The sequence below is a fragment of the Ptychodera flava genome, chromosome 1 (genome assembly GCF_041260155.1).
Source record: "Ptychodera flava strain L36383 chromosome 1, AS_Pfla_20210202, whole genome shotgun sequence".
NCBI classification, from domain to species: Eukaryota; Metazoa; Hemichordata; class Enteropneusta; family Ptychoderidae; genus Ptychodera; species Ptychodera flava.
The window spans coordinates 32,644,374-32,664,140 of NC_091928.1; the positions used below are offsets into that span (position 1 = coordinate 32,644,374).

Below are 19,767 nucleotides of genomic sequence, written 5' to 3' on the forward strand. Positions count from 1 at the left end.
TTATTGTGTAAAATATAAAGCAAAAGTTAATCTTGAAAAGACAAAGATTGTAGTTTTTCGGAATGGTGGTCCACTTCGTAAATACGAGCGTTGGTTCTATGAAGGGAAGAGAGTGGCTGTTGTCTCATACTTTAAATATTTAGGTATTGTTTTCTCCTGTAGTGGTTTACGGAGCAAAGCCCAAGAGGTTCTAGCTGACCAAGCGTCAAAAGCACTGTTTACTTTGAACTCAAAATTCCTTTATCTCAGGGACGAAGCCATACATATATGTTTTAAAATTTTTGACACGAAAATTTTGCCCATTTTAAATTATGGCAGTGAAATTTGGGGGGCCTTTGAAGGCAATAACATTGAAAAAGTACATGTTAAGTTTTGCAAACAATTACTTAGACAAAAGAAACATGTTATTGACGCTGCGGCTAGAGGTGAACTCGGAAGATTTACGATTAGAACTGTGAGATTGCCCAGAATTGTAAAATACTGGTTGCGCATTTTGAAAACGAACCACAAGAGATATGTGTATCATGCTTACCAGGTGCAATGCCAAATGGCAGAAAATGATAAAAAATGTTGGGCTTTGAGTTTAAAAAGCATTCTGTTTGCATACGGGTTCGCAGAAAGTTGGTTTAACCAAGGGGTTGGAAATGAAGAAAGGTTTTTGTCAGAATTTAAACAACAGAGACATAGACAACCAAAATTGGCATGACAAGATTCACAGTTTTAAAAGATTATCCACCTACTCTCTATTAAAAACCACGCTTTGTCTTGAAAAATATTTGAGTATTGTAATGAAACCTATTTTCAAAATGTATCTAACTTCATTTCGTATTTCTTCACATTCTCTGAATATTGAAAGGGGTAGATATGACAGTGTGAATGAAGACCAAAGAGTCTGTACATGCAACAACATTTCTATTGAAAACGAATTTCATTTTCTACTAGTCTGCCCACATTATACTGATCTAAGAATGAAATATATACCAGAATATTACCATCTTACACCAAATATTGAGAAATTTGTTTGTCTTTTACGAAGTGAAAACGTAGAAATCATTCGTAATATCTGTAAATTTTTATTTTATGCCTTCAAGAAAAGGAACGAAGAAGGCAGATTTGTATAAACACAGTTTGATTTGTATATCAGTGAACATGTACCTATGACCAAACATATACTATGTATTTATTTTTCTGTAACACAAAGGGCCGGTGGCCTAGAGTGAGAACAATAAAATCTTATCTTATTATATCACTAATTACAAAACTTCATAAAATATGCAAATGACCTATTTGTTAACTTGACACTGCCAAATGCTTCTCAGTACAATTAGATATTTATCAAAACAATATCTGTACCCAATTTCAAAGACTTGGGTGCCGTAATTTCACAGTTATATACCTAATTACAAATTTTATTAAATATGCAAATAAACCCTTAGTTAATTTCACACTACTTAATGCTTTACACTACAGTTAGATATCGGTCGGATCAGTATCTGAAGCAGATTTCATCACATTTGGTCAAGTTATATGGAGTTATATGACTAATTACAAAACTTCATAAAATATTCAAATGACCTATTTATTATCTTGACACTGCCCAATGCTTCAAAGTATAATTAGATATATATCAGATCAATATTTGTTGCAAGTATCATCAAGTTTGGTACAGGAATTTCAGAGTTATCTCACTAATAACAAAAGTTCATTAAATATGCAAATGAGAAGGTAATTGACATGACACTCACAGTACCATCATAACGTTCTGAGATTGTCATCTGTGATAAGTTTCATGAAATTTTGTGCAGTATTTCTTGATATATGTCTACACTGTCATTACCGTCTCCATAGGGAAACCATTGTACGGAAAAAAACGATATTGCATAACTTCATTAATATGCAAGCCACACTAACCAAAATCTAATCAGTTCTTGCAAGTAGCATATGGTACCTGTGTACCGAATCTGACTTGAATCCGTTCAGGCGTTTTTGAGTTATCGTGTAAACAGACAGACAGACAGACACACACACACACACACACACTAACACACACACACACACACACGGACAGATAGACAGACATCGCTATGACAATAGCCCACGTGTTTACACACGTGAGCTAAAAATAATGCCGACTTGAAAGGAAGAGGGGTAACTTCTGCAGTTCTCCATTCTGATGGTATTCAATTTGTTGACAAAGACAGATTGAACAACATAGCCAGTGGTTCAGCTAACACACTGGCACCCACTTCGAAAAAATATAGCCCGATGATTTGTTTGTTTGAAGGTTACATAACTGATTTCCAACAAACTCAATGGAGATGATCGCGAATGAGAAGCTAGTTTGTATGTTGTTGTAACATGACAAGTGAGAAATGTTTGAATTTTCTGAAACAGTATTATTTTTGCCAACAAATTTCGAATGGAGGTAAAGAAACGATTAAAACTATTTGCAATATCAATTGGTTTTATTGGTGGCGAGGAGTTACTCTTAACAAGCATTTTGATGATTGACCAAGTTTTAACGTATTGTAATAATCACTCTTGGCCCGCGAAAACGACTTTGTGACCCTGTTACGTAACCGTTCATAATCTTCCCGGGTACATAAATTATGTGTATGTTTTTGACTGTGTGTTCTTGTTACATAACAGTTTATAATATTCCCGGGTGCATGATTTTTTTTTGTTTGGCCTTTTTGCCTCTTTCCAACACTGTTGCTCTAATTTCATCGTTGATCCATGGAACATTGTAACCCCTGACACGTTGATTAACAATCGCTGCGTCTTTACAAACATTCAATAATAACTCTTTAAAAATTGCCCATGCCCGTTAAACGTCACCAGAACTACAAACTAAATTCCATAGTACACCTTGTAGGTCTCGTGTGCATGAAAAGTGGGATCGAAATTCTTAAATTTGCGTGTCTTTATGAGTTTTGGTACACCTGCTGGTAATTTGCATTTTCTCAGGTCGAAGACAGCAATCATGAAAAGCCAGCTGTGATAACGCCCGATTCACAAATCCGGCGAGTGTCAGAGACATAGAAGTGGTCGAGGTCAATACAAGTTGCTGATGTGATCGCTGACCTCGTAGTGGACGAAATAATTTGCGTTAATTGATATGTTTTCATGATGGCGGATAGCTTACGTTGCTTGTTTTGAGGAGGAACCGGACAGATCTACGTTAAAATCCCCCAAATGAAAACTTCGCAATTATTTTGAACCGTTACGGTAATACTCATTGCTTTTACAAAGTTCTGGGAAAATTCAGTGCCAGTACTTGTGATTTGACGTCATGAGTTTGTGGCAATAGCACTTGTAAAATGATGCCGCAGATATATATACTAAAACGAGGATTTGTTTTGTATGTTGAAGGGGAATTTCAATTAAAAGTGATTTCAAATTACGTATGTCTGAGTCCGCTCTTGGCAGAACAGAGAATGATTTAGTGACATAAATAGCATTGCCGTCACCATGACGATTGCGGTCCTTGCGAAACTGAATGAATTCGTCGATCGATAGATAATTCATTATTTGATATTGTGTCATCAAGGTGGGTTTCGGTGACACACAAAATGTTATATTTCCGCTTTGCGATGAAGTCCTATGATTGATAGAGTTTGGCAAGCAGACTGTCAACATTAAAGTGAGAAAGGCGTAAACCATTCCACAAGGTCCCTTTGAAAATTGAAAATCATGAACGTTTCTATTGGCAGAATCAGTTCCTCTGTCGGAATAAGGACCAGTAGTCTCACTGAAGAAGGAGTTGGTGAAATTTTGGCAGAAAGCAACGTAGGCAAAACCATGGGTCGTTCGGGTTGTTCCATAGTCGTTGATATTCACTCAAAGAAATACCTCGACAGGCAGTGTGATACCATTTCTCACATGTTGTACATGGAACACCATGATGATTGGCCTTCACTGGTTTATAACAATCTCCGCAAGGATATTTGCAAGGTCCAGCATTTTAATGAATGTCACTAGATAGGAGAAGTAACGTTGATATTATACTAGTTATGTGTGATCGATGAAAGACCAAAACAGGTGGGTTTTTTTCATGCTGCACGTAATCTGGAGATAAAAGCCAAAATTGTGTCTCCAGTGTTGAATGGTAGGACCATGGAAGATAAATTGAGTTTAAACGTTGTACACTTGACAGGGAGTGAACGCCTATATCACTCGGGGCGCAAGCAGCAACGCGCTGGTGGAAATACGCAAATACAATAAGAGTTCAAAAAAACTAGTAAATACGGTGGTTTCAAACGGGTTCGAACTCACATTATATTACCATGCCCTGCCTGTCGCATTTTGGTTGGTCGAGCTGAACCACGTGACTGACCACAAATACACAGTAATGGTCTGTTTATATGCCCGTGAATATGAATGATAAGATTAACAACTCAAAGTATCGTAACTTTACAGCTCAAACGTAAATTATAATCAATCACAAAATAAAATGGAGCACTTGTAGGTCAAGTTGAGATACTTTTTTTCTGAAAACATCTCCGGACTTGCCAATTTTTACATCGCGCGTGACAGTGCGTCGCGTATTGCTCAGTTCCTGGGGCCCAGTTGTCGTTCGCTCCGGAAATTTTCGCAAATTTTGACGGTTTTCTCGGGTTCGCTGAAAATATAATGGAAATAACAGACTCCGCTCTGACCATTAACGTTTATTTGTGGGCGCGGGCTCGAGGAAAGCCAAATTAACGGGCTCGGCAAGCCTCGCCCGTTAATTTTTGGCTTTCCTCTCGCCCTTGCGAGTCATCATGGTCGCCATGTTGCTAGAACTCGATAGGGGAGAGAGACTTGCCAGATTGACTGTTCCGTGTAAAAATTTTCACACTTATAATTTTGACATTGTGATAATAACTCTGTGAGGGGGCATATTTTCTGTATATGCCAGTGGGAGGACAGTTACGAACAACTCTACTTTCCCCTCCAAAATTTAGGTCAAGGTCAAAAGTAAGTGAAATCACTATATCAGCCTTCAAATCATGTTTTGTGACGATTTTGTGAAATTGATGAAATTCATCAGTTTGCGGCACCGGCTCACCCCGGTCTTATTTAAACGTTGTTGTTCTCGTTAGCTGATAGTAGTCTCGTGACAATATAAGCTAACTTCTACCTGAATTATCTGACCTAGTTTCACCAAGTCTCTCAACACAAGACAGACTTCAGCTTAAGATTATGGTATTAAATATCCAAAATGTAATATCATATGATGATCATATGATGAGCTGGTCGCCGCGGCGTATTTGAAGATGTCAGTTATCATGAAAATAACCGCTCTCTCGTTTCATTTCGTATAAATCAAAGCAGAACCTTTTGCATATTCCTCATATTTGGAATTTCTTTTTTTCGGTGTTCCTTTGCAAGATGCCTTTTGTACTGAAACTTTTTCCTTACGTTGGTAGTAGCATGACACCGAATAGGGATTAACATGTTGTTCTTTTGTTTGCACTTTGTTCTCTCATAAAGAAAATGTTAGCAAGTTTCCATATTTCTAATTGTGGTAACATTCCTGACACTTCAAAAACAGTGCAAACCAAGAAAAAAAGTACAAATCATAAAATATCCCTGCTTCACTACAAGTTTCACAGGCGGAGAATGCAATTATCATGAACGAAAAATATATTCTAGTTATAAAACAAAAATAATGATAATATTTCATAACTATTTATATATTTGGTGTAGATTATAATCGTCTTCTCCACCTGTGCAAGTCTGTCACAGATGTGCATTTCAATTGCCTGCCGACTATGACAGTTCATACTATTTGGAGGTCGACCACGATTTCATCAAATATATTTATATACATGCTAAGCTGAGTATACTGTAGTGAACAGAGACTTGCATAATTCATCACTTCCATCAAACTTTCTAGACTTTTAAGACTCTTGTAAATTAAAAATTACCTTTCTCTAATACATCGTCAATTGTCATTGTATTAACGTTAAGGGCCTACTATGTCACTTTTCAATAACCGTCACAGAGAAGTACAGCTGAAGTGTTGCAGAAGCCACATGTGTTGAATATGAATACTCACCTACATGTATAACAGCTCTTTGTCGTCTGCAGTGAGGAACATTGGTAGTAGTGTATGTGTAAAGATTATGTGACAAAAAAGAGAAATTTGACAAATTGATAAACTCTGGGTCCGTCAGGCCTGTTGAACAAATATTTTTCACTTATCACAAAGAATCTCATGACGGTGGGCTGTAACAGTAAAAATCTTCACTGTGAACAGAGCTGACATATGCCAACCATATTCGACCATAACACAATAGACCCTTAAGGTCTAAGATAACACCAAACAATTCGACTTGCGAATTTAGTCTGTGCGTGTTCAGTCCTTGTAGATAATTTGCACAAAATGAGTCATGTTTCAATCTTCGAAACGGCTGGCGGATTTCTCATTATTGTTATTCCATTTTTAAGATTAAATACTCTGGCCTAATACCCAAAACTAGCAGTATACAGGTTCAATGTCTTCATTTTCCAATAATATTGTCCACTTTTGTATTTAAGTCCAAACTGTGTGTGTGAATTTTGCCGTGAACATCATTGCCCACGATGTACCGTGTTTACGATGTTTGAACGTTGTCTTTAAACATTTTTCAGGTTCAAGACGGAGAAGGAAGCTTCTTGCTCGTTGACTAGAACAAATATAACAAATGACAGCTCTTGTCAAATGAAGATCTAATGGGGGAAGGATCAAAAGATTAAAGCGTTGAAGAAGGTTTACAATAATTATGTTATTTTAATTTAGGAATATAGAATACATGTCTTAATTTTCTTCACAGATAGCCAAAAAACATAGTTTCTATGAAATCAACGGCAGTAGCAAGGACTAAAACATATTTCCAAAAATGTTCAAAAACGAAAGCGTAACATATGATACTCTGTGTATTATTTCGATTTTTCACATCAGCTGATACGTTAATATTTGATATTTTGATACTTTTTGCAACGTACTTCGGAAAACGAAACTGATTACATTTCTCTATTTTGCTTGAAACTAACAAATTCGACCAAAAACAATTATCTTATACCAGCATAATTTACATAAAACCCATTTCCTAAATAACGCATTTCCCTACTGTAACAATAATACTGACTGTGACCGTGACTACAAATACATCATGTTGTTCTCTTTTCACTAATTTGAAGGCAATGAAAGTTTACAATCCTTTGAAATAGATATAGACAATCACTATGAAACCTCTATAAATGTATGCAGAACTGCGAAAACTACATACCCAAGGGTCAGGAAAGTCACTATATTTGTTTATTGTCCATTACTTAATGTTTGTTGTACATACTTCCTAATCGATTGATTGCAGCGATTAAATTACGGGATTTTTTTCGTCGAAATTTTCTTATCAGTCGAATTAAAATTATTTTGTATTCGAGATTTGTTCAAGCATCCTCATTATCTCGTTCTTAAATGCCTCAGCTTTGTCGCCCTTTATAATTTCAGTCTCATACAAAATTGTAATATATAGTTTATTATCCAATCCTAGAATAGATATTTGGAAGTCACTCGTTGCTCCTGCGACCATTGAGTAAATGCTATCAAAACTAACAAGGCTGTGTTTATGGCGTTTAAGGAAATCAAGGCGCCCATAATTGGATACATGAAAGTTTGAACTATTCGCTAAATATTCTGCTCTATTTTCGAACTTGCCAATGATCTGTTTCAAAAATTCGTCATAGGACGATTGATCAAGGTATAACAATGGCGTTTTGTTCCCTAATTCCTTGTGAATGTCTTGTGTGAGTTGATGTGCCAGTTTCCAAAACCCCTCAACTTCAAATGAAACCCTATGAATGCCTATCTCAGAAATCATTATTGTGTCGTAACAACCCAGAGAATTGGCTCCTCCTTTCTCGAAATATCTACGAAGACTAACGGAAAAAGCTAACGGGAAAGCTCCATAATCGATAGGTTTCCCATCGGTGGCAACTTTTATGTAAGACAAACAAATTACGACCATCAAAGCACCATTCAAATTGGCGCCACGTTCCTTTGACAACTTGTTCATATTTGACGTCACATAATCAGGTATTTCCAACAGAAGAAATTTTGAGTTTGCCTGATCTACAGAATCGTTTACATCGACTTGACGAAAACAAGATTTCAGATCATACATATGTGTTACTGACGGTTCCTGCTCTGATTTTTCAGCAGTTTGCACGCCAAGTATATCTTCAAGGGGCCTAGGAAATGCAGTTTTCTCAACTCTGCATGTCTTTGCTGACAGCGTCTTGTTTAAAATGTTATTTATGTTTTCAATCAGCAAGTCCGCGTATCGGACTACACTTAATCCATCTGCTGAACTATGACGCATCGAGAGTATTACGCCAGCATTATACTCTTCAGCGGCGCCGATAGCAGATTCCACCCACTGCCCCCGTAGAAGTGTGCAACGCCATAAATGACCGTCTGGGCTTGCAAGCGGTCTTTTTCTTTCCAGAGACATGGCAGCTTCAATTTCGTCGACGGTTAAATCTGAAGTGTGCAGATTAACGGAGCCACCATTTTCCATCTCGACGTAGTAACGTCCGGACTCCTTGCAGTCTTGGTCTCTCTCAGTAATAATTGTTGCCCTAAATAGAGGGTGTTGTTTCAAAAGACACTGCAGTGCTTCGTGTACAATGTCCTTTGAAAGTTCAGCCTTGCATCTTAACAGCAAGGCAGAAATTACAAACAAGAAATCGTAGTCATTGGCCCTATCGTACGTGTATTCCTGAAGATTTAACTTTCGAAAGATCCTCTGCGACAGACGTGAATTTGAAGAGGCCATAATCAAACGAAGTGCAGTCTGACTCTGTTCAAGACCTATAAAGAGGAGACAATAGTCCATTTTAAATTCTTGTGAAAACTTTGATGCAACTGACAGAAAGAAGTTTAAAGTAACAGCATAAACAAAGACGGAAGACCAATACCAGGCATACCCTAGGGGTAGATCGGTGTTTGTTAGAAATGAGCTGTTGCAACGCCATAGACCAATTTGACAGAGTAAAATCTCAGTCATAATTCTTTTGTTTTAAAAGACAAGACCTGCTAAGAGTATTTTCTAGGATGTTGTCGTTTGCCATAGGTGAATAGATTCAATGTGGTTTTAAATTTATCAGTTTGTGATACTACTGACCTTCTCTGAAAAAGGTTTAAGTATTTTCCGTCAGTGCCGTTTAAACAGCTGACTGTCACGTGATTTAACATGCAGACTACCTTATATCTTCACTTAACTCTTCTTTTAAGGTGGCGCTGCATGTTGCCAACAGCTTTTTTCGAAGCAATATTTCTCATCAAAGATGACAAGGAAACCCCCTCATACAATACATTTTCCAAATGCCGAGACTCTAAAGTTTTGTATAGCAGTAGAAGTTTACCCGAAGGATGACGTTATGGAAAGCCATGACTGCCATATATGGTCTAATATCATGTTGTGCTGGGCATTCAATTTATTGCGCTGGGCATTTGATATGTTGTGCTCGGCATTCAATATATTGTGCTAGGCATTCGATATATTGTGCTGGGCATTCGATATGTTGTGCTGGGCATACAATTTATTGTCCTAGGCATTTTATATGTTGCGCTTGGCATTTGATATGTTGTCCTAGGCATTTAATATGTTGTTCTAGGAATATTTTTTTCGTCATGACTGTTTTTACTCGGCATGATTCTCGACTTTGGGGGAATTCTCCGAAGGAAATTAACTTAATAGACAGTGAGGTTGGGTAGAATGTACTACTTGGCTTAATAGCCTGCCAAACTTCGAAACCAAAGCCTATACCTATATACGCCTAGCCAAGCCCAGGCCAATCTATTATGTGATACAAATCTGATGTCGACATGGGTAGCTATTATTACTGTCTTTTTCATCTTCGGTCACACCCTCGATGAGGGATGTACTGCAGTTAAAGTCCGTAATACGATTTTAATCTGATTGAGCCGAGCCTAGCCCAACAAATACGGGCTTCGCGAAGCGCCGAGCCACATACTGTACGTGAAAACAACTTGAACAGCAAAGCCAAAGCAAAACACTGTTCGTCCGGTAGAATGCCAATAAGTGGCGAGCGACGCAGATTTGACGTTTAAGTAGAACTGGGTATTGATAAAGTCAGTAAAGTTGTAGTATATATTACACGTACCTACTCCGTTCCTAAATGTAAACCACTTGTTCCAAATATTGCCCTACTAGCGGCAGGTTCTCAAAGACAAAAATAATAAACAGTGCACACACTCTTTTCACACGTTTATAACAACCAGTTTCTTATTTAATTACCTACAGGCTTGTCTCATCAGTAACAGTTGATTACTAATTAATGAAATTTTAGAACGCATTGGAAATTACGAGTCTCCAGACTAATACAGCCTTTACATGACTTTATTTCGACTCATTCTGTGTGCCAAAGCTCCTATGTCCCTGTACTATGGCTAATCGATCACGTTCATTCAACATTTACCGATGCACAGTCTGTCGCCTGTGATTGGTGACACGAGAAAGCCCTCCTGAACTTGCGCCAATGAAGTAATATTTTCTTGTTGTTTTATCACCATACTTTGACTTCAGTAGTTCTTAAGCTTGTTTTCACATTTTATATCCAGCGTGCCGTGTTGTGCTGCAGTGTGTAAAACAGTAGAGTAGTGAGGTCAAACTGATCAGGCCAGTGGATATTGGAGTGTGTTGCGTCTTTTTTCAAGGGACGCTGCATGAGAGCGGAAGTCAGTTTGATATTTTATTGCTTGGGAACCGCTGTTTATTTCTAAAGGGAGGGGGACAAGTTTGCGGGGAAGTTAGTTTTCCAAAGTAGATAGACCTTCAGGACCAAAACGTGTAACCCCTATGTTCTACAAAACTAATGTACAGAATTTTGGTTGATCAATTTTTAATGTTACAATTTCACGGGCGTGTGATTTTGAAAAATACTGGCCCTCCCTCCCCATAATTTCTCTCGAGTTCCTTTCTGCATATGCCCCGTGACGTAGAATTCATAAACACACATTCGCTGGTCACCAGTTCATGCATTTAGAAGGCGGTGTTGAAGCCCGAATTTTGATTTATCCATGAAAATGAATCAATGAATTAAATTGCAGTGAAAATGCACCTATTTCTAGCTTAGCATGCTAATCGTGCATCGTGGACTTTGGCTCACGGCACCAGGATCGTGGCTCGTGGCACGCGGCACGTGAATTAGGCTTACCCCATATCGAATGCCAACCACAATATATTGAATGCCCAGCACAACATATTCAATGCCCAGCACAACATATCAAATGCCCAGCACAATATATTGAATGCCAAGCACAACAAATTGAATGCCCAGCACAACATATCAAATGCCCAGCACAATATATTGAATGCCCAGCAAAACATATCACATGCCCAGCACAAAATACTGAATGCCCAGCACAATATATCGAATGCCCAGCACAATATGTCGAATGCCTGCACAATATATTGCATGCCCAGCACAACATATAAAATGCCCAGCACAACATACTGAATGCCCAGCACAATATGTCGAATGCCCAGCACAACATATCAAATGCCCAGCACAATATATTGAATGCCCAGCACAACATGATATTAGACCATATAAGGTAGTCATGGCTTTCCATATGTAGTGGCTGTATATTTGGGGTTAAAAACCTCAATTTGGGTATAAATAATGAAAATGAGTGTCAGTAAAATACTTGACTATATTTTCTAAAATGTGATATTCCACTTGAAAGAAGAGTATATGTAGAAAAAGAACTGTTTTATTTTTCATTATCTTTCCTCATTCTAAAATGGCAAGTGTTGAAAGACTGACAATCAAGAAAGTGATTCAAATTATGATAAGCAATTTCAAATACCTCTTATTCAAAATGTAAGAACTTTATTGCCAAACAAAATAGCCATTTTGTTTTATAGCAATTAAAGAACAAACTGTGAAAATTTCAGAAAATTTCACGCAGCTAGAATGGGAAATTTTGACTTTGGGAGGAAAAAGAAACCAGGAAATCGGGTGACTTGCATACATTTGCATAAATCAGCACTTCTTTATCAAACAACTTGCGAATGCTTGACAAGCTAAAAGGTAAACGCAACCAATATTTTAATCTTTGGTGAAGAAATTAGTTAAAACTGAATGAAAATTTGCAAAAGAGTGATTTTTGAGCAAAAAACGCTGTATTTGGTGCAGCGCGTTTTGTTGACGTTGGCCGGAGTTGATACCTATCAGTTTCCCGAACACAAGTGATTTAACGTTTACTTTCGTTGGCCTTATAACTAACAAAAGGTCAGAAAAAAAAGAGACATATTCGTCCAAACAAGGCTTGAACATACAGTAAAAACAATAAAACCAAAAAGCACACTGTTTAAATGGATTTTACATAATCAATACAAAACATAACATGTAAATACAGATACCTCCATAGTATGCCTTTTATCGTTCCTATATCTTTGTTAGCGCAGTGAATGAAAACGTTTACCAACTTAAGAATTGGCTCTCACGAGAAATATTGCATTTGCTTGTTCCTTGATGTGTCCTTTCTCTCCGCTGTTGAGACGCTTTCAATTGACGACGATTCTGTAACCACATCGAGCCCTGCAATTTCACGTTATAACTAGAATAACATTGCGAGGGATGACTGCACATGCCACAGTATACCGGTCATTTTGCATAATTCACTTCACTGTGTGTGATTTGACATGAATTCATGAAAGTCAACAAACTAGGTAGCCTTTATTACAATACGTATTATGTAAAGTGGTACTTACGTATCACTTTACATAAGCTTTGGTAAAGAGGAAGCTGGCTCCGATGTCGAAGTACTTTGCAGTATGTTACTTTCAATATATATAATAGACAGTGAACTGAGCGCTTAAATGGAGTCAAAATCGGTTACACTGGGATTCACACCTTCCTTCCTATGTTCCTTGAACATGGCAGCAGATGTTTACTCGAAGGATGAAATGGCTGTATATTTGGGGTAAATAACCTCAATTTTGGTATTAATAATGAGAAAAAAACGACTATTTTATTTTGAATTATCTTTCCTCATTCTAAAATGGCAAGTGATTAAAATCACAATTAGCAAAAGTAAAATGCCTCTTTTTCAAAAATATGAGAACTTTATTGCCAAACAAATAGTCGTTTTGTTTTATAGCATTTAAAGAACGAAATGTGAAAATTTCAGAGAATTTGACCCATCAGCCACAGTAGATCCTTTGATCTCGGTAAAGCTTTTAGGTATACGGAGGAAATATTTGCTTTGGAGAATGGAATGGAGAAAGCCCAGCTAAAAACTAGGGAAATATGTGACGAAATGAATAAGTTTAGAACAGTACGGCAGAAAGTATTGCAAAGAAATTTCTTTTATGAAGTTTGAAGAAAACTCAATTAACGTTGCTACACAAGCAACTCTAAAGATTACAAGATGTATTGATGTCAAAATCACCGAAGATGATATCGACATTTGCCACCCTATAAAGCGCAAATCTCAAGGACTGCCGGTCATAATTGTTAAATTGAAATAGTGTAACATAAGTAGATAGATGGGACTTGGAAGAACTAAACTGAGAAATATAAATACTGAAAGGATTGGCCTTCTTTCTGGTTCAAAACCTTTACTTAACATTGACAATTTCAGGCGGAAAAATGCTGATACCTTTCACAATGCTAGGAAGTTTGTCAAAGAGCGAAAGTGGCAAAGTGCATGGACAAATGCCCGTGTATCTTTTATTGAAGACAACTAAATAGTCCACACTGGTCCGCTTCGAAAACGTCAACATAAGGAATTACGAGCAGATGATGTTGTTGTCAAGGATATTGAAACATTAAGGGTGATTTTTGCTGTTTTTTTTATTTGTTTGTCTTTTGGTTTGTGGACTTGGCCTGTAATTTTGCCGCCCTTTCCCTCCTAGTGCCCTTTTTGTGTTGCTTTTGCTCCTTGTTTTGACGAATTCTTCTCAAAATATTTGTAAAACTTTTCTTTCTAAAACTGGACTTGCGGGTAATCCGAAATAACTTGTAATCCGAAAACATTATTACCGTGTACCCACATGCAGTGTCTATGATTCGGACGTTGTGCTGTCGATCGGGTCCAGCTTCATTCCGTCCCCGACCCATTAACACATAATAATTATTCCGAGTACGATCGTACTCTGCTAATCCAAAGTCCCTTTGATCTTTACCACAGTTGCCTGTCCCGTTTTTCTCCAGGGTCTATGGTTTTACTGTTTGATCTCATGATTTCTGTGTAGCAACATTTCATCCACTGTAAAAGTACCATACTTTACAAATTCACATATCAGACTTTCAGTTGATAAACTGTAAGTTCGTTTCTGTGAATTGCCGAGGATTATGTAACCATTACGTGACATTTTGCATGGCTAAAGACCCAGAACACTGACATTTACTTTTTGCAATAAACGTATACAACAGATGACGCCGTTGGAACAGACACTGCATATTTAGTCATTGAGGTACACACTCCAAAAGTGTAGCCTGGCACTCGTTTCAAGAAGCAGTTCGGATTTTCGGCTTATAATCGTCGATTGTACCATAGACAACAGACCTTTTGTTGTTTGTGAATATTTACGCACCCACTGAAAGACAGCATATTTTTTTTAAATGTGTACGAGCTATTTGACGAACTCATCAACTTCGATAATAATATTTTTATGGGAGGAGATTTCAACAGTGCTTTTGATAATAGTCTGGATAGGTCAGAAGGCGCTGCTAAATACTGTCAACCTAAAGCGGCCGGGGGAAATTGGAAGAACTCTCATGCAAGTACGATCTACACTATATATGGCGAATCCAGAACCCTCATAAGAAGAAATATACATCAGTCAAAAACATTATGGGAAATATTATGGGATAATAGTATTTTCATGGTTTTCACATTTCTCAAAAGTGTTAGGTGCCCTATAGCTGAATGTTGCGACATTACATATTTCTCATAAAAACAAGTATGTGACTTGAAAAAAAAAGCAGATGAGCTTACATTTGCAGTTTAAACGGCATTACTTCACCATCCAATTATTCCGAGTTAGTTTATTGCTATTACTTATAACTCTACGGCTCATAGTTTGAAATGTTAAAGGGCGGCCATACTCATCATAAAATATCTTCCACATACCATATTCCAGCTTTTAAAAAGTCTGTGTAAAATACAGAACAACCGTCGATGAGAATATCTTTATCATTCGAAAGAAAGCATGGATACGTCGGCGCACGCACATTTTTCCAGACAGAAAGCACCTTTGTATAAAACTAAGGCAAACTTAAGAAGACGTCAGAGCTGAAATTACAGTAAAATAGAAGATTTCCTCCAATTTTAAACAGACAATATCGAAAGACAAATTTCCAAGTAGAAATGATTGTGCCATCTAAAAAAGCCTTGAACCCATGAAATTCTAGACGCTGCTATCATTGTGTTTATGTCTGGCTTTTCTAAACCTCCTTAATTGATAATCATTGATTATTGTTGATTTTTCTATCCTAGGTTTCTTATGTTCATGAACAAAAAATTATGTCGTTTACAAAATTAATAAAGAAAGTGGGCATTGAGAGTACAGATGCTCTATAAAGTAATTTTGAAATTACAAATGTTTCCACAACTAAAATACGACCATAAATAGAATTTGAACTAATTTGGGACAATTTGATCTTCATATTTTTAATACAGCTGAATGTCGCAATAATACAAAATACTCATAAAAACAAGTCGGTAACTTAAAAAGAAAATAGATGAGGTTACATTTGCAGATTAAATCGGCATTTACATCACCATTCAATTGACCAAAATGAGTTCTAATCGTGTTAAATAAACTGTGTCTACTCCAACCAACCAGCGATATCATTAATTAAGTTAAAAATACAATTGAGTGAATCCTGTTCACTGTAAGAAAAAAACACCAAGTGCTAGGACAGGTTTCTGTGACCACTTAATGCAAAAAGGCTGCTCTGTACTGTCTCTTAGACTTTACGCCACAGACCGTAAGATTTATCCCTGTTCACACGTAAATATGTTTTACGTTGAATTCAAAAGTGTCCTCGCTGATGTTAGGTTGCCTGTGGAAGTGTCGATTATTCCATGAATTTTGAAAGTAAAATACTGTCTGTGATTATCTCAAAATTCAAATTGCCCTTGAGCAACGCCTATTGCCTTGATCTATTGAAGGTAGAACGCGCCTCGGGGACAGATATTCGGACTCTCAAACTTTTACAATTCTCTTCTGATATACCACATGTGGGGGTTCATTTAAAGCTCTAGGTGAAAGAAAACTTTTCACCGGCTTAGTTTCTCGAAATTCGAAAATTTTTATTTTTCTCCATAGAGTTAACATTGGGATGGCGGCCATTTTGAATTTCTAATATCGGTAAATCTTGGGTAATTTGTTTCTCTAGTACCAAAATTTGCACGGTGACCCCCTATTTTTATTCTTGATTTTGAAAGAGAATGATTGAAAGATTCCTTGAGGAAAGTTAGAGCAAAAGTTTAAGTCTTTCACTTTCGAGGCGCATATTACCTTAAAACAATCTAAACAGATGTCAGAGATACAATTCCAAAACACTTATAAAATTCTGCACAAATACCCTCATTACCAGGAGGCTGCTAAATCAAAAAACAACGTCCTTACATTCCTATGGAGTAATAAAGACCCTCACGTTTGTTACGCAAATGAACACTTGGTTCTGGAAAGTTTGTATTTCCAAAGAAATTATGCATATTATCGCCCTCAGTTCCGACATCTCGTTTGTGTACAGCTTTGAATAGATATTCTTTTTCCTTTTTTAAATCTCTTTTTGATTGCTAATAAAGCTATTCGGACCAATTTTCAAAATTTTCATATGCTTCTTAACAGATCTAGACTTAGAAAAGCTCCGTGGAATGCTCACAATGTTCATGCCAATTTACATGTTACCTTACTATTACACCTTGAGTAATGCTGGCATTAACATCATCATACGGTTTCTTTTGTTTTTTATATTCCATTGCAATGTCATAAAGTATTGGAAATGTCAGAGGAAAGTAAATTATTTAATCATTCTAACTTCAAACGAATGTCCGATTCTGAACTTCTACGTTGTTTTGTTTTACTACTACTGAAACGAACAGTAAATCCATTCTCTTATTATTATATGCCCCCATTTACACATATGATCTGACATCATTAGTTTTCCATTCAGTGATATTTTCCTTCAAGTTTGAAACATAAGTCTCATCACTCTAAAGTGGAGCGTTTAGTTTCCAATAACCAGGTCCTGGACTTTGAGATGTAATGTCTGTATACTCAATAAACCCGGCATCATGATCGGTGTTCACCGCTAACGTGGTGTCAACATTTGTAAGTGTGAAAAGTGTCGGAAACCAACCAGAGGTCAAGCAACCAATCGTGTTGAAGGTAATTAAACAGCAAACCTTGGAAAAGTTAGGCCAATATAAGCCTTTTTCTTTGTCAATCATAAACAATGCATCAGGATAGAGCTCTGTATCTCTGAAAAAAGTTACAGCTGAGTTAGTCTACTGGAAGCTGATTAAAAAAGGCTCTACCTCCCGTAGCAAAACAGAAACTTTTAATTCGTTATTATACTTCTGACTACGAATGGAATTATTTTTATACATTAGCAGGACAAGTTGTAAGAAATGTGAAAGTCAGAGAATTTCAATTCAAAATCCTTAGTAATGTAGTATGTAACAATTTTGTTTGGTTTCAAATTGGTAAACTTGATAACTCTTTTTGTTGTTTTTGCAAGCTTTTTGAAGAGGAAACTGAGCATTTTCTCTACAATAATTGTGTTTTGTCCGCTCTCATTTGGGAAAAGTGGTGATTTACTGGAAAGATGTCACTAAGGAAAATACCACCTTACATGTTAAAAACGCCCTTTTTACGGTTAAAAATACACGTATAAGATATAATATTCTGCTGAATTTTGTAATTTTGCATGACATTTACAAACATAAAGTTGAGATGCCTCGACCACATTTCAATATTTTTCTAATTGAAGTTCGAAATTTGTATAATATAGAGATTTTTTGTTTTTTCTGGGTACAAGACCTGTACAATATACAAGAGTACACTAATAATTTAACTTTACAGGTCATAATAACAGAAAAAGTCACCATCCAAAACAATAAAAAATAAACAAGCGCACTACAAGCTCTTAAAAATGCTGTTGTCTATTTCATTTAATTAGAATATCATCACCATCTTCATAGTGTATAATCAGTGACTCACTTTTGTCATTTTTGTCGTTTTGTTTAGTTTCCAAATATTCAAAAATTAGTTCTATCCGATTTCCTTTCTGTTGATTTCTCATTATGTAATAACTTGAATCTTATTCCCCTATTCCAACCACATAACATACTTTTCAAAAGAAGACTTTGCATGACAAATAATTAAATCCGCTTTCCTTTTCATGCTATTCTCTCGCTGCCACAGACAAATGGCTGACAATCACTTCGTAAATCATTGTCTTCCAACAATATATAACGGAGAGTTCGTACAATGAACCAAACATGCAAAGGTTTGGCGTCAGAATGTCCCAAAAAAAAGAGAATTATCCTTGCTGACATAAAATTTCTAGACATATGTAAAGGTCCATGCTTGTTCATGATTTCCACGAATTTTGAAATTCTGTGATTGTCCCAAAAGGTTAAAAATGTGAAATTCGGGTGTTCAGGGAACATTTGAAGGAAGGGGTGGAGCCCAGTGTAACTGATTTTAACTTCTTCTTCGCGTTCAGTTCACTGTCTATCAGACGTTTTGCAAGTCACATACTGCAAAGTACTTCGAGAACGAAGCCAACTTTTCTTTACCAATTTGCTTTTACGTGCCACTTTCCATAATACGTATTGTAATAAGTTTAAATTTGTTGACTTTCATAAATTCATGTCAAATCACATGGTGAAGTGAAAAATGCAGAATGATCGCTATACTGTTGCATGTGCAGTCATCTCTCGCAATGTTATTATAGTTGTAACGCTAGATTGCCGGGGTCTATGTGGTTACAGAATCGTCGTCAATTAAAACGTCGCAAAAGCGGAGAGAAAAGAACACATCCAGGAACAAGCGAAAGCTGTATTTCTCGTGACAGCCAATTTGTAATCCGTTAAACGTTTTCTTCCATTGCCCTAACAAAGATAGAAGAACAATAAAAGGCATACCATGGGGGTACATTGGTGTTTGTGAGAAAGTAGCAATTGCCACGCCATAGATCAATTTTACAGAGTAAAATCTTAGTCACAATGTTTTTGTTTGAAACGATAAAACTTGCTAACATACTATTTGTCAGGATGTTGTCGTCTGCCAAAGCTGAATAGCTTCAATGTGGTTTTAAATGAGTTTGTAATACCACTGACCTTCTCTTGAAAAAGCTTCAAGTAGTTTCCGTTAGTTCCGTTTTAACAGCTAACTGTCACGTGACTCAATATGCAGACTACCTTCTATCTTCAGGTAACAGTTCTTTTAACAGTTCTGTTGACGTTGGTCTGTTGGAGTTGATACCTGTCAGTGTCCTGAATACGAGTGATTTAACTTTTACTGTCATTAGCCTCACAATTATACTAAACCATGGACAAAAGGTCAGATAGAAATACTCGTCCAGACAAGACTTGGTACGTACAGTAACAAAACAATAAAATCCAAAAGCACACTCTTTGAAAGGACGTTACATTCAATAATAATCACACCATACAGATTTTGGCTGGTGGGTTAACAATGTGATAAACATGAAACAAAAAACTCATGAATTACAAAAGAAATT

General features: G+C 36.7%; 1 protein-coding gene across 3 annotated transcripts; it reads right to left on the bottom strand.

Moving 5' to 3' along the window:
- Positions 1-6,737: 6,737 nt before the first annotated feature.
- Positions 6,738-19,559, bottom strand: LOC139135447 (uncharacterized). 3 transcript variants are annotated; one of them, XM_070702833.1, is made up of 2 exons: positions 19,364-19,559; positions 6,738-8,839 (listed from the first exon to the last, which is right to left on the bottom strand). In XM_070702833.1, the coding sequence occupies exon 2, from the start codon at positions 8,802-8,804 to the stop codon at positions 7,395-7,397; it is 1,410 nt and encodes a 469-aa protein (XP_070558934.1). In that variant the 5' UTR covers positions 8,805-8,839; positions 19,364-19,559; the 3' UTR covers positions 6,738-7,394. The 3 variants fall into 3 exon arrangements, with proteins under 3 accessions (XP_070558934.1, XP_070558943.1, XP_070558952.1); XM_070702842.1 differs by having other exon boundaries at positions 19,445-19,538; XM_070702851.1 differs by lacking the exon at positions 19,364-19,559 and adding an exon at positions 12,420-12,440.
- Positions 19,560-19,767: the final 208 nt, after the last annotated feature.